The sequence below is a fragment of the Acomys minous genome (genome assembly GCF_964271855.1).
Source record: "Acomys minous genome assembly, chromosome: 3".
Taxonomy (NCBI): domain Eukaryota; kingdom Metazoa; phylum Chordata; class Mammalia; order Rodentia; family Muridae; genus Acomys; species Acomys minous.
Genome location: NC_140485.1, coordinates 42,913,517 through 42,940,784, shown reverse-complemented (window position 1 = coordinate 42,940,784; position 27,268 = coordinate 42,913,517). Strand labels below are relative to the sequence as shown.

General features: G+C 43.7%; 1 protein-coding gene across 3 annotated transcripts; it reads right to left on the bottom strand.

Moving 5' to 3' along the window:
- Positions 1–4,807: 4,807 nt before the first annotated feature.
- DEPDC7 (DEP domain containing 7) lies at positions 4,808–26,274 on the bottom strand. 3 transcript variants are annotated; one of them, XM_084776616.1, is made up of 9 exons: positions 26,096–26,274; positions 13,147–13,537; positions 11,540–11,667; positions 10,573–10,762; positions 7,500–7,711; positions 6,579–6,721; positions 6,304–6,429; positions 6,137–6,215; positions 4,808–5,123 (listed from the first exon to the last, which is right to left on the bottom strand). In XM_084776616.1, the coding sequence occupies exons 1-9, from the start codon at positions 26,166–26,168 to the stop codon at positions 4,930–4,932; spliced, it is 1,536 nt and encodes a 511-aa protein (XP_084632742.1). In that variant the 5' UTR covers positions 26,169–26,274; the 3' UTR covers positions 4,808–4,929. The 3 variants fall into 3 exon arrangements, with proteins under 3 accessions (XP_084632742.1, XP_084632744.1, XP_084632743.1); XM_084776618.1 differs by lacking the exon at positions 26,096–26,274 and adding an exon at positions 25,823–25,985; XM_084776617.1 differs by lacking the exon at positions 6,137–6,215.
- Between the last annotated feature and the right edge of the window lie 994 nt (positions 26,275–27,268).

Below are 27,268 nucleotides of genomic sequence, written 5' to 3'. Positions count from 1 at the left end.
CTGAGGTGAAAGCCTGCTAACTCAGAGAGGCAGAAAAAGCACCGAGCTGACCTTCCTTCTCACAAAAGGAAGCTCTCTTTCTCCAGCTCTCTCAAAAACCCTCAAACGGAATGCCCCTCCCTTCTACTTCCTATGAGTCTCTTTATTTGTCCTCCTAATTTCCTCTTACTCTATGGTTTTGTTTTTTGTTTTCTATGTTCGCTTCCTATCAACTAGTTTTCTCTGTTTCTTGAGCTATGGTTGATTTTATTTAATTCAAACAGAAAGCTCTTGGGTTAAAGGTGTGTGCTAGGGCTGAGCCACACCACAGAAAGAAAGTTTTTCCCAGTAAACAACACAATCTCACAGTGTGATTCTGCAACATTTTTCCCTTTTTGTCTAAATAATAAGGGAAGATTTTAACTCTAACACAGTAAAACTATTTACAATAATGAAGCTATTTCTGCCAAGCTTTCCACAACGTCCAGCTTGGTTGTATTTGGCAGTCTTAGGATGAAGTATTTTTGAGTTCAAAGTATTATAAAATATTCATGTCAGGCTCCTATGAACTCAGCAATTTGAATGTTTTGAGCAGTTTTTAGCCAGAAGCTGATTTCAGGGTGGTGGCTGTCAGCTTAGGAGCAAACTTGACTACATAGAATGCAGCAGACAACCCAGAAAGTGTCCACTGTTTGCACAGAACCTGGCAGCAGAGGAGGCATGGGGTGGTTTTTCCCAGTGGTTAGTGTTACAATGAAGGTGGATTCCTCATTGCAGGGCCCTGTCATCTTCTTGGAGACCGCAAAGGTTACTGTTAGAAATGGTCATGGTGTTATTTTTTGAGACAGGGTTTCTCTACATAGCCCTGGCTGTCCTGGAACTCACTCTGTAGACCAGGCTGACTTTGAACTCACAGATATCCACCTGCCTCTTCCTCCCAAGTTCTGAGATTAAAGGTGTGTGTCACCACCACCTGGTCAGGATGATTCATCTTAACCTTCTGATACTTAAGAGTTTCCTTTAAGTATTATAAACGTTCATACATGTGCCAGTTTGATCTGCGCCTGTAAAGATTGGAAACTCAAACTAACCTTGAGATAAAGTGCGCTCAGCACCAGCTGCAGTTTGGAAGGAGAAAGGTAACAGCTGTCCCGGAGAGTTGCTGTTACCCCTGGAACACACAGGATTTCTCTAACTGTTCCTTGTTTCTTAGTGTTGCTTTTTCATGCTTCAGATTTACCTGGGTAGAATGTGGCCAGCCAAACTGACGTGCACAGAGCCTGTCTCATTAGTCCACAGGAGGCTGCCTCAGCCCACTCTGCAGACTGGAGGACAAGCTCACAGTCTTGTAAACATCAAGTACACACATGGAGATGGGCCCCTCAGCAGGTGTCACAGATGAATGGATGAGAGCAGAGCTGACAGTAGGGACAGCTCTAGTGACCCAGCATAGATCTCCAAGGATTTCAGAGTAGTACTGGCCCTATGCCTTGAAGTTTATAATGTCTTCAGAAAATGATAGATTTACCATAAAATAACCTAGTCTTGGGCTAGTGAGCTGGTTCAGTGGGTAAAGGAGATTACTGCAGAGCCTGATGACCTGAGTTTGACACCCTGTAGGGGACGGGCTACATGGCCAATGTTCAGCCATCTTGTCAGAGCCTAGGTTCCTATTTCTCCAGCAGTCTGCCATTCACCAGAAACCAGCTGACCTTGTCGTAGGTCGGCAGTTAGACACCTGTTGTGGTTTATTGTGGGGGCCAGTTATTCTAGACCCCCAATCTACTCCTTTTCTGGTAAGATTACTGGTAAGATCAGATTAAAGGCCAGCTGCCTGCGAGCAGCAGTTCCGGGAACTTTTTCCTGACCCACCAGATCCTCCCTGGAATCTCTCCTGCAATTATAGCAACTGTAAAGGTAGATACTTGCTGGAGCATTCCAGAGTTAGGTATCCATAGCAACCCTTGCCTCTGTGCCTATATAAACTCTGTGAAATTTTTCAATAAACGGGGTTTGATCAGAATGCAGATTGCCCCTTCTTCATGTCTAGTGTTCTGTCTCTATACAGGAAAATTCTCCTCCCGAGCGTTAGTCGAACCCCAGTGGGCCGGGGCAACACCCCAGCCTACACATGGTGGAAGAAGAGCTCTAAGACCTACTCCAAATTGGACTGATATTGACATGTACATTTGAGTGCACACACTTGCACAAATAAATGTAATTTTAAAAAATGTTACTGAGTTTGAGCTAAGTCTCTCCCACCCTCCCCCCCCCACCCCAGACAAGATCTTGCTGTGTAGCACAGGCTAAGCTGCAACTCAGAATCTTCCTGCTTCAGCCTCTGAAGTACCAGGGTTAGACACAGACCATCATATTTGGCTTTAAACTGTGATTTTATTAGAATGTTTTCCATGGAATGATCATTCTGTTAGAATGTTGCTTCTTCAAGAAGCATGAACAGGGGCTGGAGCCATGGCTCAGTGGTTAAGAGCACCAACTGCTCTTCTAGACAGAACCTGGCTTCACTGCCCAGCTTCCACATGGCAGCTCACAAGGGACTTAACTCTAGTTCCAGGAGATCTGAACCCATTCTGACCTCAGCGGGTAGCGTGCGTGTGCGCGCACACACACACACATATGCAATGTGCACAGATATACATGCAGGAAAAATGCCAATACATAGAAAATGAAAAGTAAATAAAAAGGCAATGAACAAGCCAGGCATGGTGGTGAGAGCCTTTAATCCCAGCAGAGTCAGGCAGATCTCTGAGTTTGAGGCCAGCCTGGTCTAGAGTGAGTTCCAAGACAGCCAAGGCTACACACAAAAAAAAACCAAACCCAACTCTAAAATCCAAAATATAAAGCATCAACAGTGCTAGCAGTTGGAAGCCAAATGTGCTGGCTTTTCCTGAAGGCGCTAGTTCTAGTAGGCAAAGATTCATGCTTTAAGTATGTCCAAAACAAAGATTGCAAATCAGATAGTGTGCAGCTGCTCACCAACTACGTGGATCTCACCAGTTTCAGCAGCCTTGTTCTGAGAACTTCCTCACACTGAAGTCATCTCTTTTCTTTCACCACTTTAAAAAAAAATTAGGCTGGAGAAATGGCTCAGCAGTTAAGGGCACCAACTGTTCTTCCAAAGGACGCTGGTTCAAATCCCAGCACCCACATAGCATCTCACAACTGTCTAACTCAAAGATCTGACACTCTCATATAGACATGCATGGAGCTACAGTTGTAAGCTGCCATGTGGGTGCTGGGAATTGAACCTGGGTATTCTGGAAGAGCAATAAGCACTCTTAACCAGAGCTATCGATCCAGCCCTTCTTTCATCACTTTTAAAACTGCCTCTTCCTTCCTTCCTTCTTTCAAGACAGGGTTTCTCTGTCCTGGGCACTCTTTATAGACCAGACTGGTCTCCAACTCACAGAGAGAGATCCCCCTGCTCCTGCCTCCCCAAGGGCTTGGATTAAAGGTGTGCACCAGCACACTCTGCCAAAGCTTTTTGGTTTTTTGAGACAGGGTCTCTCTGTGTAGCCTTGGCTGTCCTGGACTTGCTTTGTAAACCAGGCTGGCCTCAAACTCACAGATATCTACCTGCCTCTGCCTCCTGAGTGCTGGGATTACAGGCTTGTGCCACCATGCCTGGCTGCCTTTTTCTTAATTGTGCCCAAAACCTGGCTTTCCTAAAATAAGGGTTCTCATATATATTATAGTTGTCAGCCTTCTGTTAAAAAAACTACCTGGTATTAGTTTTGTCAGAAAGTAAGAGATCACTCATGGCATGCCAGCAGATAGGGACATTATTTCCCTACTACTTTAAAATGTTTTCAATTACACGGTTTTACCGTACTTTGGATATACGTGCTGAAAGAAGTGCTATGTCTAAAATGCACTGGAATGAAAACAAAGAATGGGCAAAGATACAGAGTAAAGGAGACTGCTCTTTAAGAGACTCTGGTTAACACTGTTGATGTGCACCTGTGAGAATTTATTATTCCACTCTCAGTTTTTGTTTTTGTAGAGAGGGTTTCTCTGTGTAATAGCCCTGACTGGCCTTGAACTCACAGCAATCTGCGTGACTCTGGCTCCCAAGTGCTGGGATTAAAGGTGTGCGCCGCTATGCCCTGCTCATCTCATTCTTATATACTTGAAAACCCCAACATAAGCTTAAAATGCTTAAATTTTCAAAAGCATGGGTACAACCTTTTTAAAAAACCTCTCTACAATTAGTTTATGGTAATTAGAAAATCCACTGTATAACAAGTGTAGTTTATGTTTTACATCTTTAAGGAGAACCTTCTAAAATACAAACCATGCTGGGTGCTGCAGCATGCACCCTTGGTTCCAGGCAGGAGGAATTCTAGGCCACCCTGGTCTACATAGAGACCCTGTCTCAACAAAACAAAAACAACAATAATAAAACAAATCCATATCCCCACTAATATGTAACTAGATTTTCCGTTAAGTACTTTTATTATTAGATGTATTTATTTTATGTGATTGGGGATGTGGATGTACCATGTGTGTACATTTCCCACGGAGGCCAGAAGAGGATGCTGGATCCCTCTGAGACTCATGTTGCACTTGGCTGTGAGCCACCATGTAGGTGCTGGGACCTAAACCCAGGTCTTCTGCAAGAGCAACCAGTGCACTTAACTGCTAAGCCAGCTCTCCAGCCCAATACTTGTTACATAATACATAACTGCTTTATCCTCTAAATCCCTATGATTCTCTATACAAATTGAATTAATAATTATAAGTCAACTCACTTAACATGTCAGTCCATACAGCAATACACCATGTGAGTAATAGTTTTTGGCACAAATGGGTATAAAAATTTTTATTAAGTACAACTTCTTATTTAGACATCCAAGCTTACAAATATCTTTAGGCTACATAATTTGCCCTTAAAATATACAAGTGTTCATACATACAGACATTAGAAATTCAGTCTCCAAAATACTCAATGAAGATGTCTGGATGACACTTATGGAACTGGCCGAGTAGTTTCTTCTTCTCTTTGGCAGAGAGTTTTGAATCCTCATTGATAGTCTTTAGTAAACTCAACAGTTCGTCTTTGGTTTTCTTCTGTGTACTGCTAGAGTAGTCACTTCCTTCAATTCTCTGGCAGTAAATATAGCCTTAAGGTTTAAAAGGAGAAAGTTCCAGTAACTGACTCTATTCCTCACATTTAATTAGAAAAATAATACAGTAGTTTCCTCAACATTCTGTAAGTGCATTAAAGAAGATAAGGATAGCCCAGATTAAAGTTTTTTTGTTTTTTGTTTTTGTTTTTTTGAGACAGGGTCTCTCTGTGTTAGCTGTGGCTATCCTGTACTTACTTTGTAGACCAGGCTGGCCTCAATCTGCCTCTCGAGTGCTGGGATTAAAGGCGTGCGCCACCATGCCTGGCCTTCTGATCAAAGTTTTTTTAACCTAGCCTATGAGAAGGCTCATGGCAGAGGCGCTTGCCTCTGATGACCTGAGTTCAATCCTGCCGACCCTTATGGTGGAAGCAGAGAATCAACTCCTGAAGGTTGTCCTCTGACCTACACATGTGCGGGGTGGTGGTGGTGGAGGAGACAGACAGAGGGAGAGGGAACGTTAGATAAGAAATGTGACTTTTAAAAGTTTAAAAACAGATAAAAAAAACAATCCGAAAGTTGTTTTAATCCAGGAAGCACTCTGCTAAGCCAAGAAAATTGAGGGGAATGTTTCAAATTATTTAGTTGAAACTAATCACAGAAAAATACTTTCATATCAGACTATAGACTTGTCTCTAGAAGATAATGAAAGCATTAAACTAGGAGTGGCCTCAAACACCTGTGGTCCCGGCACTTGGAAGTCAGAGTCAGGAGGCCCAGGACTTCAAGGTCATCTCTGGCAACATAGCATGATCAGCCTGGTCTACAATGAGATTTTGCCTTAAAAAATAAAAGGGGAGGGGGGGCTGGAGAGATAGCTCAGAAGCTAGGAGCACTGGCTGCTCTTTCAAGGGTCCTCAGTTCAATTCCCACAATTGCATGGTAGCTCACAACCATCTATAATGAGATCTGGTGACATCTTCTGGATGCAGGTATACATGCAGGCAGAACATTGTATACATAATAAATATTTTTTTAAAAAGACCATGCAGATAATATTCTTAAATTACCTGTGTCTTTATTAGGATCACTTCCTTTTTGTATGGCCAGAAGCTTAACACTAACAATTTTATGTAGAGTTCCAGGAATCTTAAGAAGGAGAGGGACACAGGAAAATTACTCAAGTGCATTTCAGTCTGTTACAAATAGGCAAGAGTAGTTACTGCCAGAGTCTCACCTTGAGAACATCTTTTTGGTGATCCATTAAGAAGAGTACAAGAAGATCAGTTTTGCCTCTGGATAAGTTTTTGTTGTTGACAATGGCTTTAGAGAAGACCCTTTTCACGACCATCCGATTGTCACTCTGTGAGAATGAAAGCACACCTATGGAACGTGCGCGTATGTGAAAGGCTAAGTCTAGCACTCAGGGGACATGGAATAGGAATACTCTACCCACTGGAGCACACTGGACGCTGAAGACACTGAAAACAATTAACACTTAGGCAGACTCACTTCTTTCTGTAATTTAAACTCGGAAGGATGTGCTGCAACAGCCATGAAGTAAAGCAGTCTCCTAAATTCTTCTCTATTTTGGGGATCCAGAAGCTTCAGAAACAGCTGTGTAGCTTCTAAGGCTATTTCAGTCTTCCCATTTACTTAAGCCAAAAGAAAAAAAATGCTTAATTGACCAAATATGACTATACTAAAATGAACAAAACTCACTGCACTTCATGTTAAGTAGTACACTTCCTCAAAGTTGTTTCCAAAAGCAAAAACAAAAAGTGAGAACAAAAATGGGAGCAAACCAACTCCAGCAATTTGTCCTCTGACCGCCACATACGTGCCACAGCATGAACGCATGCATCCATGTGCATACACACAAATAAAATGCAATTTAAATAAACAGAAATAAAGTGGATGACCAACACCATAAAGACAGTCCGCTCTGCTCTCAAATCAGCAGCTGACCCATAAGCCCCTGTCGCAGGCCGACTTAAGGTGTTACCTAACTCTTGGCTTTGTAAGCTCCCATCTGTTTCTGAAACAGTGTTGAGGCTGTACTATGTATATAATGCTGATAACCGACCCTGAGAAAACTAGAAGGATTCTCAGAAACTTCCAATTTGATTTCAAAATCCACTGAAACAATGTGGCCGTGTAGATCAGAGAGCAGGAAGTTGCCCTTCTGACGGGGCTGCAGGGTCATGCTGCTAACTCCTCTAAAGCAGAGAACTGCTGCTCCTGCGTAAGCCTGCAGCGAATGACAGCAGGGTTCTGAGGTAGCCTACGTTCCTAGATTTGGAGTGAACCCCAGATGTGTAAAAAACAAATATATTCTCTCTAGACTACAGAGTACTATTTTGGTTCATTTTGAAGACAATTAAGCTTTTTCCCCTAAAGGATGAACTCTGGTATCTAGTAGGACTCACTTACCTAGGAGTTCTGCTATTCCGTTATGAACATCACACAGGTGGTTCAACAGAGGCTCCCTAGTGCTGTAATATTTGCCAATAGCACCAAATAGAAGTTCCTTCACTAAGTCTGTTCTGTCTGGTTGCTCAGGAAAATTCCTGCTTATGTCCACAACCATCTGGTCGGGAAGATACTCCAAGCAGTCAATGGCTGCAGAGACCCATTCATCTTCCCTAGAGCAAGGAAGAGGAGAATTATTGTAAAAAGCAAAGAGAACAAATAGACACAAAGTATCTAAATCCTTGGTGATCTTATGTTTGCCACTAGGATCAAATTCTCCACACTTATAGACAGAATCATTTACCATATAACTAAATTGCATATAACAGGTTTAAGAAATTAGCTAAATTACATTTTCCTTTTATATAAGAAATACCAATTACTACATTAAGACTGATCATCAAAATTGAAATGCGGCCTCAAATTCCCAATCCTGATTCCCTACGTGCCAGGATTACAGATGTGTGATTCACCACATCTGGCTTCAGACCTCACATTTAAAACTGTAACTCTACCATACAATGTTGCTAACTTCAGAGTTACCTGTATGATCTGTAATCTCTCGATTTAGCTAGGACAGGAAGAGAGCAAGATAAAAGATAACATTTCCTTATAATCAAACCAACAGGTAAAAAGTTCTGAGTGAGATTAGGGTCTCTTTAGCCCAGGCTGGCCTTCAGCTCACTATGTAGGTGAGGATGACTGAGAAGTTTTGATCCTCCTGCATACTTGGATTATATGCATTCACTACGGTATTAAGAGGTGTTGGAGACTAAACTCAGGGCTTTGTAAATGAGGCAAACGCACTACCAATTGAGCTACATTCCCAGTCAGAAAATGCTGTATTTCAATAAATTTGTTATATGTCCTCCACTGCCATAGACTCTAAGGTTTACAAAAAACAAAGCTAGATAGCTTTAAATTTGTTATATATTTATTACTGCCATAAACATCTAGGGTTTATAAAAAAGATGAAGCTAGAGCCATGTGCAGAGGTGCACACCTGTAATCCCAGCACTTGGGGAAGCAGAGGTAGGCAGATTGCTGTGGGTTCAAGGCCAGCCTGGTCTACAATGTCCAGGACAGCCAGGGCTATTACACAGAGATATCCTGTCTTGGAAAACCAAAAATAGAAAGACAAAACAAAAGAAAAAGATGAAGCTAGATATTTTAAAGGTCATTTCTAGCACAAATTCTGAACATTAAGGTAATTATAAAATAACTCCATTAACCAGGCATAGTGGCACATGCCTTTAATTCCAACACTGAGGAGACAGAGGCAGGCAGATCTCTGTGAATTCGAAGCTAGCCTGGTCTACAAAGCAAGTCTAGAACAGCCAAGGCTACTCATAGAAACTCTGTCTTGAAAAACCAAATAAATAAATAAAATTTTAAAAAATTTAAAACTATCTCCACATTGCTTTAGGTTATAGAAATGTAAACCTGTAGAATGAGCTTCCTATTATATAAGCAGAACTTAACAGCTATTATGTTAAGATCAACACTTTCATATAAGGCCTTAATCCTTTAAAAATTTTTTTTCTTAAACAAGGTCTCTCTATACAGCCTTGGCTGGCCTGGAACTCACTGTGTGGACCAGGTTAGCTTCAAACTCAGAGATTTGCCTGCCTCTGCCTCTCTGGTGATGGGATTAAAGATGTGTGCTACCACACTCAGCTCTTTAAGCTATCTGTTGGCATTCAACCATTCATATTAATGATGTGTTGAAATGTAGAGCTAGGAAGAAGAAAGTTGTACTTCTTAAATACTTCATTTCCTTAACTGGACTGGAATACTACCTATGGAAGAAAATAATCAATCATTAAACCGATTACAATCACAGAAGCTATTTTAATCTTTAATAACTTTACTTAGGAAATCAATGTTTCAAATAATAAGGAACACGGATCTTCCTTAAGCTAAGTCCGCTCTTAGTACTATAAGGTTTCAAGTCTTGCTGGGCACTGGTGGGGCCTTTAATCCCACCATGTGGGAGAGGCAGGCACACAGAGCTCTGTAAGTTTAAGGCCAGATCGACAAAGTAAGTATAACTCCTGTTACACAGAGAAACCCTGTCTCAAAAAACAAAACAAACAAACAAACAAACAAAAAACCTCAAATCAAAACAGAAGGAGGAGGAGGAAGAAGAAGAGGGAGGGAGGAGGAAAGAAAGAAGAAGAAGAAAGAAGAGGAAGAAGAAAAGAACAAGAGGAGGAAGAGGAGGAGGAGGGAGAGAAAGAGACTTCAAATCCTAAGATTTACATTCAAGTTGGGCAGTGGAGCATGCCTTTAACTCTAGCACTTGGAAGCAAAGAGTTCCAGGACACCCAAGGCTAAAAGGCTATAGAGAGAGACCTTGCCTCGGAAAAACAAACAAACAAACAAACAAACAAACAAACAAGATTTACATTCCAGCACTCCAGAGGCAGAGGCAGGTGGATCTCTGTGAGTTTAAGGCTACTCTGGTCTACAAATCAAGTCCAGGACACCCAAGGCTATACAGAGAAACCCTGTCTCAAAAAACAAACAAATAAACAACAACAACAACAAAAAACCCAAAAAAATTTATACTCAAAATGATGGCTAGAGGTACTTTAGGAAATCTAGCTAATTAAAAAAACTAATGTATTTAAACATTCTAAAGAAGCGTACTCAATCAAGATTACAAAACTTGTCAAATCTGTTCATTTTAAGTCTATGAGGACTCTTAGGGGACCCACACACACTTTTTTTTTTTTTGAGATATATTCTCAGTATGTATGAGGCCCTGGCTGGCCTCAAACTCACAGAGTTTGTCTGTGTCTGCCTCTGTCTTCCAAGTGTTGGGATTATGAATACAGGGTCTCACATAGCCCACGATGGCCTTAAACTAGCTATGAAGCTGAAGGTAATGATCCTTTTGTCTCTACCTCCCAAGTGCTGGGGTAACAGGTGTGTGCCACCACACCTACTTTTAGTCAGTGCTGAGGCTTGAACCCAGAGCTTTGTGCACACTCTACCCACAAACATACTTAGTTGTATTGTTTGCACATACTGAGAGTCACCATAGGCCCTGAGAATCCCTCGATCCAGGTAGTTACTGGTGTTGACCATGTCAGGCTGTCTCTTAGGCCGGGGGGCTTTAGGTACAACCTCTTGCTGTTTGAGTAGGGAGTCAAGAAACGGAAGGTCGACAAGTTGCAGCAGACGTCCAATCGTTTCTTCTTGCCATACTTCATTGATGACTGCACAGGAAAACGACAGTGTGGGCAGCAGCAATGATTAGTTATGCCAAAGCAGCAATGATTAGTTATGCCGTATTCGCTGCAGTATTTGTCCAGGCAGGTCTAAGTATTAAACCTGTGACACCAAGTGGGGAACTGGGCCACCCTTACTCATGCAGTGCTTTCTTATAACAAAACAATCCAAGATTTGTTTAAAGTGTAGGAGAACAGCTCTGGACAACAGGAATTCTTGTCATTCTTTGTACCATATAAAGCAGTATGTTGGAGATAAGGCTGTATACCATGTTAATGAGGACTTTAGAAGAAAGAATGGCTCATTCAATCTCAAAACTCATCGGAAGCTATTGGCTGCAGAGTATCTCACTCAGGCTTTCCACCCAACAGGATGGGGGAGGGAGAGTAGAAATCAAAATCATCAGGCGTCGTCCATGGCCACAAGGAAGAACATTAATACTTTAATATGACTTTCAGCTTTTCATGCAACCTAATAAAATCTCAGGAAAAGAAATATCTGAGAGCATACATTAAGTAAGAATCTGCATGCAAAACATTTCAGATCTGAACCTCTGCCAGCTGATGGACAAAAGTCAGTGTTTAAAGTTGTAACACTGATGTGTTGTTCAAGATAATAGAGTTCTGTTGAAGCTTAACATAAACAGCCTTAACACACAGCACACTCTTTCTCTGCTTGAATATTAAAATTCAAATAAAGGCTAGGAGGAAATACTGTCAGCAACTCTGTCTCTGGAGTCTTCTCACTCTGCAGCTTTAGTTTACCTTGAGGAGACAGCCTGGTAGAGACAGGTACACGAGGGGAGTTGGCAGGCTTTAAACTCAGATTTTCCCACAGATCCTCCAAACTGTCCGACTTGATATCAGATGACTTAAACAATGCATCTGAGTACCTAAAATAAAGTTCATATGTCCACAGAAATGATTTAGTATTGTGAGACCTGCAAGTGTCTTGAGAGCTCACGTTTCAAAACCAAAACACAACAAATAAAAATTCTGAGTGGAATAAAATACTTTTCAAGAGCCTCTGAGTCAGTCCAAATGCGCCCACTCACTCACATGCCTCTCTTTGTTCTTCTGGGTCAGGATCTCTTGCAGTCCCAAGCTGGTCGCACACTCACTATACAGCTGAAGCTGGCCCTAAACTCCTGATGCTCTGGCCTCCACATCCCAGATCAAGAGATTATAGGTAGGTACCACTACACCCTGCTCTAAAAAACAGATTCTCTAAATAGAACCTCCTATGAGCCTTTATTTAGATGTAACTCAAGGACTACAATTTTATCACCAATTTTAAAATATAATAAAACTGAGCCAGGCCTCCTGGTAAAACATCTAATTCTAGCCCCTCCAGAAATAAAGAGAGTTTTGGTTTACTATAACCTGGTGACTTGCTATCTACACAGCAAGTTTGGGCGGCCAGCATGGGCTCCACAGTGAGACCCTGTCTCAAGACAAACACCAATGAAAAACAAAAAGATCCTGAAAGGTCCTGTCTTTGCTTATCCTAGTTGGCATGAATATTCCTTTGTCACAAAAATATTAATATGCTTCATTACTAATACTGCTGAGGAACTTAACAGTACTGTACAATACTTATGTTAAAATGTTCTTTCTACAATCACCAGAGTTGAAAACTTTTGGTCTTTTTTCAAGCGAAGCATGAAGAGGGTAGGCCATGCTCTACTTTACTCTTGACTCGGTCGGTGGCCCCACACCCGGTCCTTAGGGACTTCCTCATGTTTGTTGCAGCCCCATCTTCTGTGGCCTGCAGCGCTGCTTACCCAGTTCTCACTGAATACAGTGCACCATTTCCAGTCCAAAATGACCTTTCTAAAACACAATCCCATCCTGCTCAACTCTTTTGTGATCCTCCCAACACCTACATGACCTCTTAAGTTCCTTACGGCTCCTGACCAGCGGCACACAAATAAAAACTCCACAAACCAAAATCACATAAGTCCTTTAACATGCCACACGACACTGAGTACCGCAGCCCTCACTCGCCTTGGACACGCGGAGCCCACCACGTCCTAGATTCTGATGGTACTCTAGGAGCGGGGGTCGCTCTGCCAGCTCTCCGTTTCTCTCTGCTCTCACTCCACTTTGATATGAATTTCCAAACATCTTTTTATACTGTTACTATAACTTAAGGCAGGAAAGCAAAGTTTGTTGACTGTTCTTGTAAAATACAAGTACAAACAAGTGAAGTCTAAGATATGCCCAGTACATTACCAACATTTTGGTATAGTTTATAAATTTACCAGGATTTAGATTTTAGCCAAAATTAGCACATATGATCTTTAAAAAAAAAAAAAGTAGAAAAAAAAATCTGCTAATAATGGCCATGATAGCCTAATGCCAGGACTCACCTGGAAGATGAAGACACTTTGTTCTTACTGCCTAGCTGACTGTCCTGATTAGGAATTGTTGTGAATCTATAAAGGCTGCAACTGCTATCCTCAAATGTAGGCTTCTTGTCTTTTCCAAAGACTCTGGTTGGAACTGCTTCAAATACTTTGTAGTCCATAAGTGCCTGACACACTCTCACCACTTTGGCCCGAGGAATATCAACATCACCAAAGAATTTATTCTGAATTAAGTGAGAGTAAATAACGTCCACAGCTTCCGAGCCAACGAAGCAGTCATTGTGGCATTTTAAGTGGTGCCTCCGTTTCTTCACTTCCACTTGGGTTTGAAGGGCATTTATAATGCTGCTCCACACGTACGTGGCTCCAAAAGGCTTTTGGGCCACACTGAAACCTAAAAGGGGGAAAATCAGAGACTGTGCATCAGCAATCTGTCTGTTTGTAATGAATGTGGTGTAATTCTTAGAGAGAAGGTAGCAACTTCCAAAAGCCATATTAAAAGGAAATTAAAAGGGCATATTATTGAAATATTGTTATTGGTGGCAATTTATTTACAACTTTAGTGCCTGCAACATACCAAATGTTGTCCTATGTGGCAGACACAGAGGTGAACATAGAAAAGTCTGTTCTTGTGATTCAAACACTGTGGGCCGAGCCAAACAATATGTATGTGTTCCATCAGTGATGGAAAGAAAACAGTTGCTGGGCATGGCAGCTCATTTGTGACACCAGCACTCAGAAGGCTGAGGCAGAAGAATCAGGAGTGAGACTCTGTCAAGAGAAAGAGAGACAGAGAGAGAGAGAGAGAGAGAGAGAGAGAGAGAGAGAGAGAGAGACAGAGAGACAGAGACACACACACACACACACACACACACACACACCACACACACACGTAGGGGTAGAGAGGCAGCAACAGCTGAATAAGAGAATGCCATTTCATTACATTTATTGTGTGTGTGTGTATGTGTGTGTATGGGCTGTATTTGGGCACATGTGTGCCACAGCACTCACAGCGAGGTCAAAGGACAACTTGTAGGAACATGTTCTCTCCTTCAACCATGTGGGTCCTGGGGATCAAACTCAGGCCATTAGACTTGGCAGCAGCGTTTCTACATGCTGAGCCATCTTCATGGCCTGAGAATACTCTACATTTTTACTTCATGAGTGTTTTGCCTGTGTGGATGTATGTGCACCATGGACCGACTAGTGCCTGAGGAGGCCAGAAGAGGGTCTTGATCCTCTTGTGAGCTGCATGTGAGTGATGGGAAATGAACCTGGGTCCTTTTTGAGGGCAGTCAGTGCTCTTCACCACTGAGCTATTTCCACCCCCTGACAATGCTGCCTTTTTGCTTGGTTATTTGGTTGGTTTTCGAGACAGGGTTTCTCTATGTGACCTTGGCTGTCCTGAACAGGCTTTGTAGACCAGGCTGTCCTCCAACTCAGAGGTTTACCTGCCTCTGCCTCCTGAGTGCTGTGATTTAAGGCATGCACTACCACAGCCAGCTGAGAATGCCATTTTAAACGGAATGTCAGGAAAGGCTGGGGATTTAGCTCAGTGGGAGAATGTTTGCCTAGCAAGTGAAAGACCCTGGGTTCAGTCCTAAGCTCTGGAGACACAAAACCAGAAAGAACAAAGAATGAAAAACCATAGAAACTAGGAATCACTTTTCCAATAGTTATATCTAAATAGGGACTTGAGTAAAACAAGGAAGCGATCTGTACAGACACCAGGGGAAAGACAGAGAACAGAAAATCCAAAGGCCCAAGGGCATGCACTCTGCTGGAACCAGCAGAGCCAGAGTGGCATGTGGAGGGAGCCGCAGTAAGAAGTGAGATCAAGGGGCGGGTAGATCATCTGCCATCAGCTCCGATTATACAATTATCCAGTCTTCAGCAGCTAACCTGTGAGGCAGACAGCATCTTCAGTAAGAGATACAAAATGTATTCACAGGTTACAAGCCACTTCCAAGCATACTGAAAGTTTTTAAACTGACATCACAGGGGGGGGGGGGGGAGAGAGAGAGAGAGAGAGAGAGAGAGAGAGAGAGAGCTCGCACGTGAGAGAGAGCTGCAAAGCAAACTAAAGCTTCCTGTTTAGCAGGCTTTAACTTAAATACTTACTTAGTAATAAGCAGGGTAAAAGAACAGCAGGAGTTTATTAACTATTTCAAAAGATAAAGACAAACACAGAAACAAAGCAAAATTGTTTTGCCCCAACACACACACACACACACACACACACACACACACACACACACACGGGAAAATAAGCTCTGGCTGGGTGGTGTTGGCACAAGCCTTTAGTCTCAGCACTTGGGAGGCAGAGGCAGGCAGATCTCTGTGGTTCGAGGCCAGCCTGGTTTACAAAGTGAGTCCAGGACAGACAAGACTACACAGAGAAACCCTGTCTCAAAAAATAAAAAACAAAAAACAAAAAAACAAACAAAAAGAAAGAAAGAAAGAAAGAAAGAAAAAGAAAATAAGCTCTGACAACTTTCCTCTCAGGCTGGTGAGATGGCTCAGAGGGTAAAGACAATTGCTGCCAAACCTGATGACCTGGGTTCAATCCCCAGAACCAACATGGTGGAACAAGAAAGCTGACTTCTGAAAGCTGTCCTCTGACCTTTCTGTGTATGCTTTATAGGCATGAATTTTAAAAAACCTTTTTAATGTAAAAGAAAAAATTTCCAAGCCAGCAAGTGACTCAGCAAGTAAGGGTTTTTCCCTAAGCCTGACAACTGTGTTCAGTCCCAAAACCTACACAGGAGAAGGACAGACCTGACCCCCACAATTTGTCCTCTGACTTACATACACAGAAACACACAAAGTAAATTAAATTTTGAGAAAATTTCCCATGATATTTTTTTCCTTAAATAAAAGTGATTATTTGTCAAACGTACACATTAGAAAAGGAAAATCAAACGGGAAGGAAATAGGCCTTGGGTTTAATAGGGGGATGGAAGTGAACCGGCTTAGTTAAACTTATGCTCGGTGGCTGCGTCTGTTGCTCTCCCCCTCCCCCCCTTCTTTACGGAATCAGCATATGCTCTCTTATGAGCGACATTCTCAAGATCCTCTGACAATTCAGCAGGCCTATTTAAACCCCTGCTTTTGTTTAAAAAACAAAAAACAAAACAGAGGGAAAAAAACCTATTCCAGTTATGTGCAGGAGTCTCTTGGCAGAGAAGCGGGGAAGTTACTACCTCCTTTCAGAATCTGAATGTAAGGAATGGGGAGACTGAGCATTAAAGGAACCACTGCCTGAAAGGAGGGAAATGTAAAGGGTGTGTGTGTGTGTGTGTGTGTGTGTGTGTGTGTGTGTGTCTGCATGCGTGTGCACGCATACAAAGTCAGATGCAGAGGCAGGCACAGGATGCCTAAATTGCTATGTGAATGCTGGGGTCCACAGCCCAGCCCTCTGGACAGTGCAGCAAGAACTCCTGTTGCTAGGTCATCGTCCCAGCCCGTCTTCCCACACTTTTAGCAGAGAACACAACTCAAGACGACAGAAGACAACTCCTGAAGAACATTAAAGCTTTTTAAAAAAACATTCTGTAAGTGTGTGGTCATGTGCACGCTAAGGTACGTAAATGGAGGGAGGAGGAAAACTTGCAAAACTCCCTTGGTTCTCTGTCCAGTGTGTGGTTTCTGGGCTGTAACTCAGGTCACTAGGCCTGGTGGCAAGCACTTTTACTGCCTGAACCATCTCACTTACCTTAAAACTCATTTAAATGCAATGGCGACATTATTATATTCTGTTCTTTTTCTTCTGCACTGGGGTCTGAATTGAGTACTGCAGTGCGTGCCCAGCATGTGTTTTGCCATCAAGCTATACCCTACAGCCATGAATGTGGGACCTACCTTCTGTGCTGCAGTGTAAGGAGCATACTAAGTCATTGCACTACATTACTTAATGGCATGATTTTATAACTGAGCAACTGTAACATTTTTTTTTTTTCTGTGAAAATAGCACATATATAAAGCCCTTGGTTGTTTATTTGTAGGTTTTCAACACCAAAAGATGAATAATTTATTTCCTACTCTTTATTATGTTAGTTCAAAATGATCAGTGAGACTGTTTTCAATTTTAAAATTTAAGAATGAAGACAGCTGGTCATGGTGGTGCATGCCTTTAATCTCAGAAGCAGAGGCAGGTGGATCTATGTGAGTTGGAGGCCAGCTTGGTCTACACAGTTGAGTTCCAGCCAGCTAGGGCTACATAATGAGACCCTGTTTTAACAATACACGAGCCAGGTGTGGTGGCACAAGCCTTTAATCCCAGCACTAGGGAAGCAGATGCAGGTTGATTGCTGTGGGTTCCGGGTAGCCTGGTCTACACAGTGAGTACAGGACAGCCAAGGCTACACAGAAAAACCCTGTCTCAAAAAACCAAACCAAACAAAAATTAAGATACATTTTAATGTAGTGGAAAACAGGATAACTGTTGTCAGCCTCACAAGTATCAGGTGAGCAGTTTCAGGTGTCAGAGAATGGAGAATGTGAGGAACAGTCAGGTACCACACTGGCAGCAGTCTAGTGTTTCCTGCTCAGTAAAGCTGGAGGCGGTGTTGGGGGGACTCTTAGAATTGGTATCCAGAACTCAGGATTAGCTGCACTAACCCCAGCCACAAAGGGCTAATATCTGTTTCTCTCACCTCCTTCCTTTTCTGGGGGTGGGGGTGGAGCAGAGTCTCCCTACGTATCCCTGGCTGGTCTTGAACTCAGAGATCAGATCTACTTGCCTCTGCCTCCGGAGCACAGAGGCTAAAGGTGTGGCCACCAACCCAGGCCCAACAGCCCAAGTTCTTAATTTATCTAAAATACCAGAGATCACAATGAGTTAAGTTAACTTAATCTTGTCTTTCTAATCTTTCAAATGTTTTTTGTTTTTGAGACATCTTTTTTGTTGTTGTTGTTTTGAGACAGGGTCTCTCCGTATAACCCTGGTTGTCCTGGAGCTCATGCTGTAGACCAGGCTGGCCTCGAACTCGCAGAGATCTACCTGCCTCTGCCTCCTGAGTATTGGGATTAAAGGTGTGTGTCCCTGTCACCCAACTTGAGACAGTGTTTCAATGTAGCCCAGGCTGGCCTGGCTATTTCAGTGTAGTAGCTTGGCCTTGGCCGGATGATCCTCCTGCCTCTCAAAGTCTGAGACTGCAGGTGGGCTTCAAGTCTGCATGGTATCATTATCAGCAACACCTAACATTTGAGTACATCCAGTATGGCAAACTGTTTTCTCTAATTTAACCAGATACATGTGTCTAATCCTTCTATTTTAAAAACAAAACAAAACAAAAAACCCTGAGGTTCAATGTGTTAAACTTGCCCAAGTTACACAGATAGCAATTAAATACTAGCTTCTCCTAGTACTTAACGTATTTTTATTATAAGTTAGTTATTAGGTGCTGGGGATACAGCTCAGTTGGCAGAGTGCTTGCCTAGCAGGCACAAAACTCTGGGTTTGATGCCCAGCACTTTGGTGGTGCAGACCTATGTCCACAGCTCCTTAAGATTAAGTCCTAGAGCAATGGTTCTCCAGTTCCCCATGCTGTGGTGATGCCACCCAAACAACGGGTTTCCTTGCTGCCTCATGACTGCAAACAACTCAAAAGCCTCAAGAAGTGTCTGAAACCGGCCAGATGCACTTCCCAAGGTAATATAAGCACTAAGGACTTCTGAGGAGGCAGAGATCGCCTGAGCTGCATCAGGTGTGCAGTGCGCTCCTGAGCTTCTGTGAGCTGGGGTGGCCTTCTGGGGTTGCAGCTGCTTCCATCCTGCAAGTAACCCTAATAAATGCACAGGTGTCACACGGCAGCGGGTCAGCCCACACACTGACGGAGGCTAGAGCATCAGAAAATAAAGGTCACCTTTGGCTATGCATTAAGTTTAAGGACAATCTGGGCTACATGAGACTGTTTCAAGAAAAGCCAGTTACAGGATACAAGATTAGAATTCACCTTTCCTTGGAGATTCCAATAAAGTAAAACAATGAAATAACCAAGAGATTGGAAGAAACAAATTCAACAGTTTTAAGATGTATGAACCCTTTCCCAAAGTATTTATAAACACTGGGAAGCCACTTCTAAAATAAGGTAGAATATTGTGAATTCTGTAATATATACTATCCATAGGAGTAAGACAGGAAAATAAGATAAGCAAACCTGGAGAGATCAAGTTGGCTTTCTCATTAAGTGAAACAGACTTTAAGACCAGCAATTTTCTTTACTTTTTAAAGACAGAGCCTCGATATGTTGCCCAGGCGGGCCCAGTGCTCCTGGGTTCAAGTGATCGTTGTGAGCCAAGTGATTGCTTCTGTACAGGCACTGCTCTCACACCCAGCTGGGCTAGGGACAGCATTAAAGATACCAAAGTTAAGACACTTGAGCCACACAAAGTAGGCTACTACAGGAATCCTAAAAAGTAAGGCGAAGTCGCTAATTTTAAATTAATAAGACAACTGAAAGATGGGGAGAGGGAGGGGCAGGCAGTCCTAGCAGCACAGAAAAAGTTAAGTAAGATGTGAGGAGCAAATTTCCCCATATTAGCTTGCTACTAAAATGTGGGAAATCAGGAAGTTTTACAGGCTGGATAAGACTGTAGCAAAGATTAAGGAACAGGTTGGAGCAGGGCAGTCTGCACCTGTGTGCCACATGATGCGTCCAGAGCCCTCCAGGCATGGCAGAAGTCAGCCCTTTCAGGTCCCCGCTGTGCTGTTCTCACTGACCATTAATTCCCACACTACATTCCCGGATATTTCCCCTCAGGCATCACCACCCTCAGACCCAGAGCTCAAGTTCGCACAGATACAGCACTACACAATGTACCTTGGACTTGACACATTAATGTGGATAACCAGTTTTCTTAAGTGGTGACTTCACCAGTTGACTACAGACCCCCCAGTGCTGGTTAGGAAAGTTGCCTGTCACCCACCCAGACCTGGAACGACCTTTAGCAGAGTAAACCTGACTTGCTGTGCTTTGTAGACAGACATCAAGAGACGGAAAATATACCATGACTGTTTTGTAAGTCCAGCAGTCGTAATTGAAGCTTCGGTCTGTCCTCTAGCCTCTCCTAGCATTTGAGCCAGACAACTCATGAAAATCGTGTATCTTGAACCCAAGGATTGTGAACCCAAGGATTAAGTGTAACACTTGGTGGGCGGGGGCAGGGGCGGGGGCAGGGGTGGGGGTGGGGCAAGGGCAGGGGCAGGCTGATCTCTTGAGTTCTAGGCCAGCCAGAGAGCTACAGTAAAACCTTGCTTCAAAAATAAAATCAAATAAATCAAATAAATAAATAAATAAATAAAAGTCTACATCTTGAAGCTTTCTAACATTTGGTCAGCTGTGTTCTAAACCATCATGACTTGGGCTGGCTCGGTGGTTAAGAGCACTGGCTACTCTTCCAGGGGACCTGGGTTTGAGTAGCAAGACCTACATGGCAGCTCACAACCATCTATACCTCCTGTTCCGGGGGACCTGACAACCTTTTTTGGCTTCCATACACATAAGATGCAGCCATACATGCAGATAAAAAGACCCATACACATGAAATAAAAATTACTTTTAAACATTTTAAAACATCACAACCAAAGGAATATAAGAGTCTAAAGGTAAGCTTCAGTAACTCTGGTTAAGAGATTTAACTTCAAGCCGGGCATGGTAGAGCACGCCTGTAATCTCTCCAGTCAGGGAGGCAGAGGCAGGCGGATCTCTGAGATCTCTGAGTTTGAGGCCAGCCTGATCTACAAAGCGATTCCAGAGAGCCAAGGCTACACAGAGAAAACTTGTCTCAAAAAACAAAAACAAAACAAAGTAAAGAGATTTAACATCTCTAGTTAGTTCCATCACCAACTAGTGCAACAGGTGAATATATAGTTAGGTTTGTGTTCACTTATCTACACTGCTAATTATAAGAATGTAAAGACTGAGGTTGCACTTCCTTTAGATATTGACGCTGAATATCAAACAGAATGGGCTACAGGAAACAAATCACGCATGGAGACACACTGAACCTTGCTGGGTACAAAATGTGCTGGACTAACAAGAGAGGCTCAGGAATCGTTTTAAACTAGGTCTCTAGCATTATAGTCCCCTTTTTGTTCTTGTTGAGACACCGCCTTGCCATCCAGGTTGACCTCAAACTTGCTATGAAGCTGCGGCTAGCTTGAATCCCCTCCTGCCTTTATCTCCTCAGCAAAGTTCAGGCATGAACTGCCATCCCCGTGTTGCACATACCCAATTAAAGCTAGCCTACTGAGCATTTTTATTTGCTTGAAAACAACAACAGCTCTTTGGCAAGACTCATCTTTCACAGATAGGTGAATTCTAGCCCCAAAGTTTATTAACAATAAGTTACATTTTCAAGATCATCCCAACCTCTAGTCATTTATTTGAAGCACTGAGCATCATCATTTTTAATAATACATACTAATTAACAGAGTTCTGTTAAGAAACACTGTCTCAAAAAAAAAAAGCCAACTCATAAATCAACCATGGTAGGACAGTGGTACACTTACTCAGGAGCAACCATGAAAACAGCAGTTCATCCTTATGGTGAAAGCTAGCTAAAGGAAAAGCAGCTCTAATCACACAAGCTCCTACAATAGATCAGCACACATGTTCTATACCCAGATTGTGACAGAAGGGTGACGTGCACACAGAACTGTAAATGTGCTATGTCTTTGTTTCCTTTGCTCTTGAAATGGTCTCACTGTGCACCCCTGGCTAGCCTGAAACTCCTCACCACGTAGACCAGGCTGGCCTTGAACTCACAGAGATCTGCCTGCCTTGGCTTCCCAAGTTCTTCCAACATGTACTACTTATAAATAAGCATGTAATTACACTTCCATTCTGAGCTTTGGACTGAACTTTTTAAAAGGCATTGAAATAACTCATTTCTCCCTACCTCCCATAAAACCTTAAGAAATAGAGCTAGTGCATATTTTCAAGTTTTCTTACAGTTTTAGCGGCTTTATGGGCTATCTTGATGTTGCTTTACCACTGCTTAATGAACATTTGTTAGTGTAGACTATTGCTAGCTACTAAAAACCACTTGCAAAGGCTAACCCAACGGTTCTCAGGATCAGTTCATCACATGCTCATCAGACCTGTCAGGAGACAGTTTTTACTATCACAATGGGAAGGGGCTATTGGCATCTAGAAATGCTGCTAAAAGTCCTACAATGCACAGGATGGTTCCCACAACAAAGAAAGTGTCAGCAGTGCCTAGGCTAAGAAACGCTGGGCTGATGAAATACTGTTCAGCTATGGGACCTTGTGTAAAGGCATGGCACGCCGCTATATGCTACAGACACAGACTGAAACAGCATGGGAGTCACAGGGACCTGTGTTTCACTCTTCGGCCCATCCTTTATTAATGAAACCCAACCTCTAGCCAAGAGCCTCTCTTTTGTACAATCATATATGTTAATATGGCTACCTGTGTACAGCAAGGAGCGGAGTCCAGCTAGAACCAGAGAGGAAACAAACTATCAGTGTCTACAGGAGCCAAGGAGACCTGATGCCTTAATGCAATAGTTATGATATCCTCCATAGACTCATTGAAGAGAGATGAACAGAGAACACAGCTAAAGAAATCTGGGAGGGCTGGAGAGATGGCTCAGTGGTCCTGAGTTCAATGCCCAGCAACCACAAAGTGGTTCATAGCCATCTGTAATGTGATCTGATTCCCTCTTCTAGCCTACAGATATACATGCAGGCAGAGTACTATATACATAATAATAAATAAATCTTTTTAAAAATACACACACAAAAAGAAAAAAATCTGGATAAATCAGGACCTCTTTGGTTGACAATCATCTGTCAATAGGGATTTGTTCACCAAGGACCACATGCATGGAAGATATTCTTTCCACGTGGACAGTGATGTCAAGTTCCAAAAGACACGCAGCCAAAGGGTAAAAAGACTCGGAAAACGTAACAGAGGACTTAACTTTTTTTTTTTTTTTTTTGAGACAGGCTCTCACTATGTAGCCCTGACCAGTCTTGAACTCAGAGACCCACCTGCCTCTGCCTCCCTGGAGCCAAGACTAAAGGTATGCACCACCATTAAATCATTTAGGATTTGAGAGAAAACTTTTAGGAGATATAATACAGTCACCGAACATAACTGTACACACCTGCGATCTCAGCACACTCAGGAGGCTGAGCTAAGGGTATGTCCAACTTGAGGCAAGTTAGAGCTACAACAGACAATCCTGTCCATGTTCTCAAACAGCTAGAAGACCAGAGAGATGGCTCAGAAGTTAAAGCCCACTTGCTGCTCAAAGGACCTTAGTCCAGGTGCCAGCATCCACATGTGGTAGCTCACAACCACAGTGACTCCAGGGCCCAGAAGATCTGACAGCCTCTTCTGGCCTCTGTGGTCACCTGCTCTCATGCAGCACACACAAACTTAAACATACACATAATAATTCTTTCAGCCTCCCAAAATAAAAAGATCTGGGGGTGTAGTTCAGTGAAAGAACACTTGTATAGAGTTTTATCTTTATTTCTTCAATTTTATTTCATTATTTTATGTGTATAAGTGTTTGCATGAATGTATGCCTGTGCATCGTGCGCATGCCTGGTGCCCGCAGAGGCCAGAAGAGGAGGTCGGATCCTCCTGGAACTGGACACCCTTTAGGGGATGCTAAGAGTCAAACCAGAGTCCTCTGGAAGAGAAGCCAGTGCTCTTAAGCACTGAGTCATCTTGTAGCCCCTTGACAGCAGTTCTAAATACATTACTCAGGCTAGAGAGATGCTCAGCGGTTAAGAGCACTTGCTGCTCTTGCAGAGAACCCAGTTTCAGTTCCTGGAACCCACATGATGGCTACAACCATCTGTAACTCCAGTTCCAGAGGACCCTAGGCATCTTTTGCCCTTCTTGTGCACCAGGCAGACACTTGGTGTGCATACATCCAAACAGGCAAAACACTCACACACATAGAAAAGTGAAATAAATTACTCTTAAGTTACTCAGAAAAATGTTTAACAGATGATAACTGAAACTTCCTGAAAACAGTAAATGTCACAGAGGTTTGTGTTTCCACTGGGCAGCTGAGGCCAAGTGGGAAACTTTCTGATACCACAGAAACAGATAGTGCAACTTTTCCTGGATATTGCCCTCGACAGTCCAAAGTTTGCTTTCCTATTTGGCATCAGAGAGAGGCTGCCTCTCAGATGCCTCCACAAAGGCTGACTACAGGTACAGAATAAGGCTCTACTGACAAGAATGATTTTAACACATGCTAAAAGGAGCATCAACAAAAGCAGACATTGGCCCCCAATTTAATTCAGAGATTAATGAGAAAGCATATGGGACGTATTCCGAGCTCCCTGGAAACAGGACACCAGGCAAATTCAGAGACTTAGGTTACAGTATAAAGAGATAACAAGATAACATCCCACTTTCTTGTTGGCCTGTATTATACAGGTGTCTTAAGTTCTGGCTGAAGATTAGCACAAACCCCTTTTTCTTCCTCATAAATCAGGTTCCTGTTTGTGCTTATTGCTGGCTAAAAGTATAAAGAGTTACTAATCCCTGGAGAGGGGAAAGTACAAAGCTGCTTGCCAGAGCACAAGGAGAGGGAACGGCAGGGAACCAAAACCCTGGGCTCCCAGTTACCTTGCTCATAGACTATGACAAAGCAGCTTAGGGTGGAAGAGCCGTAAACAAACACTAGCAAATAGGAATTCCGGCCGCAAGAGACTGAGAACAGGCAGCAGACCCCTCAGCCCTATGTTCTTAGTGCAAAGGACCGTAAGCAGGCTTTTCCTTCAGTCAACACTTCCTTCTGAGGACTGTCATCTGAATGTTCTAGAATTCATTCCCTCTCTCCATCTAAAAGCCTGCTCACAAATATCCAAAGCCCAGAGCTGACGTTTCAGCTGTTAGAAAAGACCTTCAGGTTTAAGTAGGTGAACGCGGAAATCTCACTTAACCAGAGAGAGCCTAAAGATATCAGCAATATTCAGTATCATTTCAAGTGATATAATGATGGAAACCTTTTGGGTGAAAGCAGAATGTGGCCAGCTTTTCGTTTGCTTGTGTTTTGAGACAGTCTCATGTTGTAACTCTGTCTGGCTTGGAATGCAGAGACTGCCTGCCTCTGCCTCCCCAGTGCTGGGACTGAGGGCATGCACTGACGAGACTACAGCTGCACTGGGAAAGCACAAACGACAAGCGGTTTCCCAGCAAAAGCCATCATTAAGATTTCGGAGTTCACGTGGAGCATTTAACTACTAAGTCGAACACAACCGGCAGGCCACTGAGATACACTCATCTTACGACGACGTAGAGGAAGGAATCACTGTTTCACAAGTTGGCATTTTACAAACGAAAAGGTTTGGTAGAGAGCCAACGTCTTCAGCCCTTTACCCTGAAGCTCCAGAAAGGGTAAAAGGTGGCACCTTATCCAAACAAAGCCAAATATCCCAAGTCACTCTATTAGAGATGTGACAAGAGTCGGGATTTTAGAACGGGTTATCTGATTCCGTTCATGAAAGATCTTAAACCCGCGCTCAAAGATTCAAAAAAGTGTCTCCCTCCCAAACGCTCGCAACTATCAAAGGTGGGGAGGGGGATGGGGGAGATAAAACGGATTCACTGAGATACTGCTTGTACAGAAAGTGTTAAATTTACACAATATATACTTCATCTTCAGAGTCTCTGGTCCTACCAAGCCGTCAGAGTTCGTGCTCCAGACGCTCGCCAGGAAACTATCCAAAATTCCGCGCTTGTCACCAGTCAGGCTGTGGAGCCTAACAGGGGTTCCACTGCGAGCGAAGCTTGGGAAAGTTCCTAAAATGCCGGGCTCTGGCTGCCGCGGGGTCGGTGGGCCGCTGCCCACCCAAGGAGAGAAAGCGGATCCTCGCGGCCGCCCAGCCCCGCGGTGCGCACCGCCCGCCCACAGCCCGCGCCCGCCCCGCGCTGCCGCGGCCCTCCGACCCACCCGGAGGCCTCTGCGCGGGGCTGTGCAGAGCCGACAGGTTCAGCGCCGCCGCCTTCTCCCGAACCGTGGCCATGACGGCGGGCGGCTAAACTCCACTGCCCACGCCGCTGCTCCGCAGACTGCGCGCCCGCGCTCCAGCCTCCGGTTAACTGGCCCCGGGAGGCGGGGCTCCCGGGGGGCTCCGCCCCCAACGATCACGTGTTTCACTGGCCAGCTCCAATGCTGCCGCCTCTGCACTCCAAAACGCCCCAGGCCACTTAAGGCAGGCGGTGCCCAGGTGAAAAGAACTTGGCGGGGCGGGGCCTTTCGTGCTAGCCTGCACTACCTCGTGGCTAGACCCGCTGGGTCTAAAGTGTCCCCGGAGTCCGCCTTTGCCCCGGCGCGAGGTTTTGCTGCCAGTCTCAGTTCCCTCACCTGTGAGTATTAGTACCAGGCTGGCTGGGCATTTAAGTGAGGATTACCTGAACCGACACAAATGCTTCCACGTGTGTTGTGATACTAAGTACTTGGAGGTTTTTTTCCATCCCATTCCTCTGAAGAACAAACAAAGCCTTATCTGGCCCAGGAGAGCAATGTCTAGAGGTCAGAGGACTGCAGAGACGGAAGACCATGGGGCTGCCTGCCAAGGAAATCTGTGTTGGTTCTAAATTAACCCTGGTGAGCTTTGGGCCATGCTGCGGGTGCGGGAAGGGGAGAGTGAGGAAAGCAGGCTGGAGGGGGAGGAGGAGAGAGACGGTTTTTGCTAGAAGCGCCTCGGTTTCTTGGGTAGTTGAGGCACGGAAACCAGGTGCCCAATGCTGGGGTAATTTCGCAGGGTTGAATGGTGTAGGAAGTCATTAAGCCTATTGGGTTTTTGTTTTTGTTTGTTTGTTTGTTTTTCTTTTCCTTTCTAATTTTGAAGAAAGACAGAGTCTTGCTATATATCCTGGCCGGGCGTGACGGTCCTAGAATTTGCTCTGTAGACCACGCTGGCCACGAACTCGAAATTTTCTGCCTGCCTATGGTATGTATCCTGAGTGCTGGGAATAAAGGAATGCAATCACATCGCTGCCGGCTTCTCTAGTTTCCTACCTCTTTGAGGGCGGGGCTGGAGAGATGACTCAGCAGGATCAAAGTTCGGTTCCCAGTACCCATGTATCTGCTCGCAACCACGGGTCTGTAACTACAGCTCCA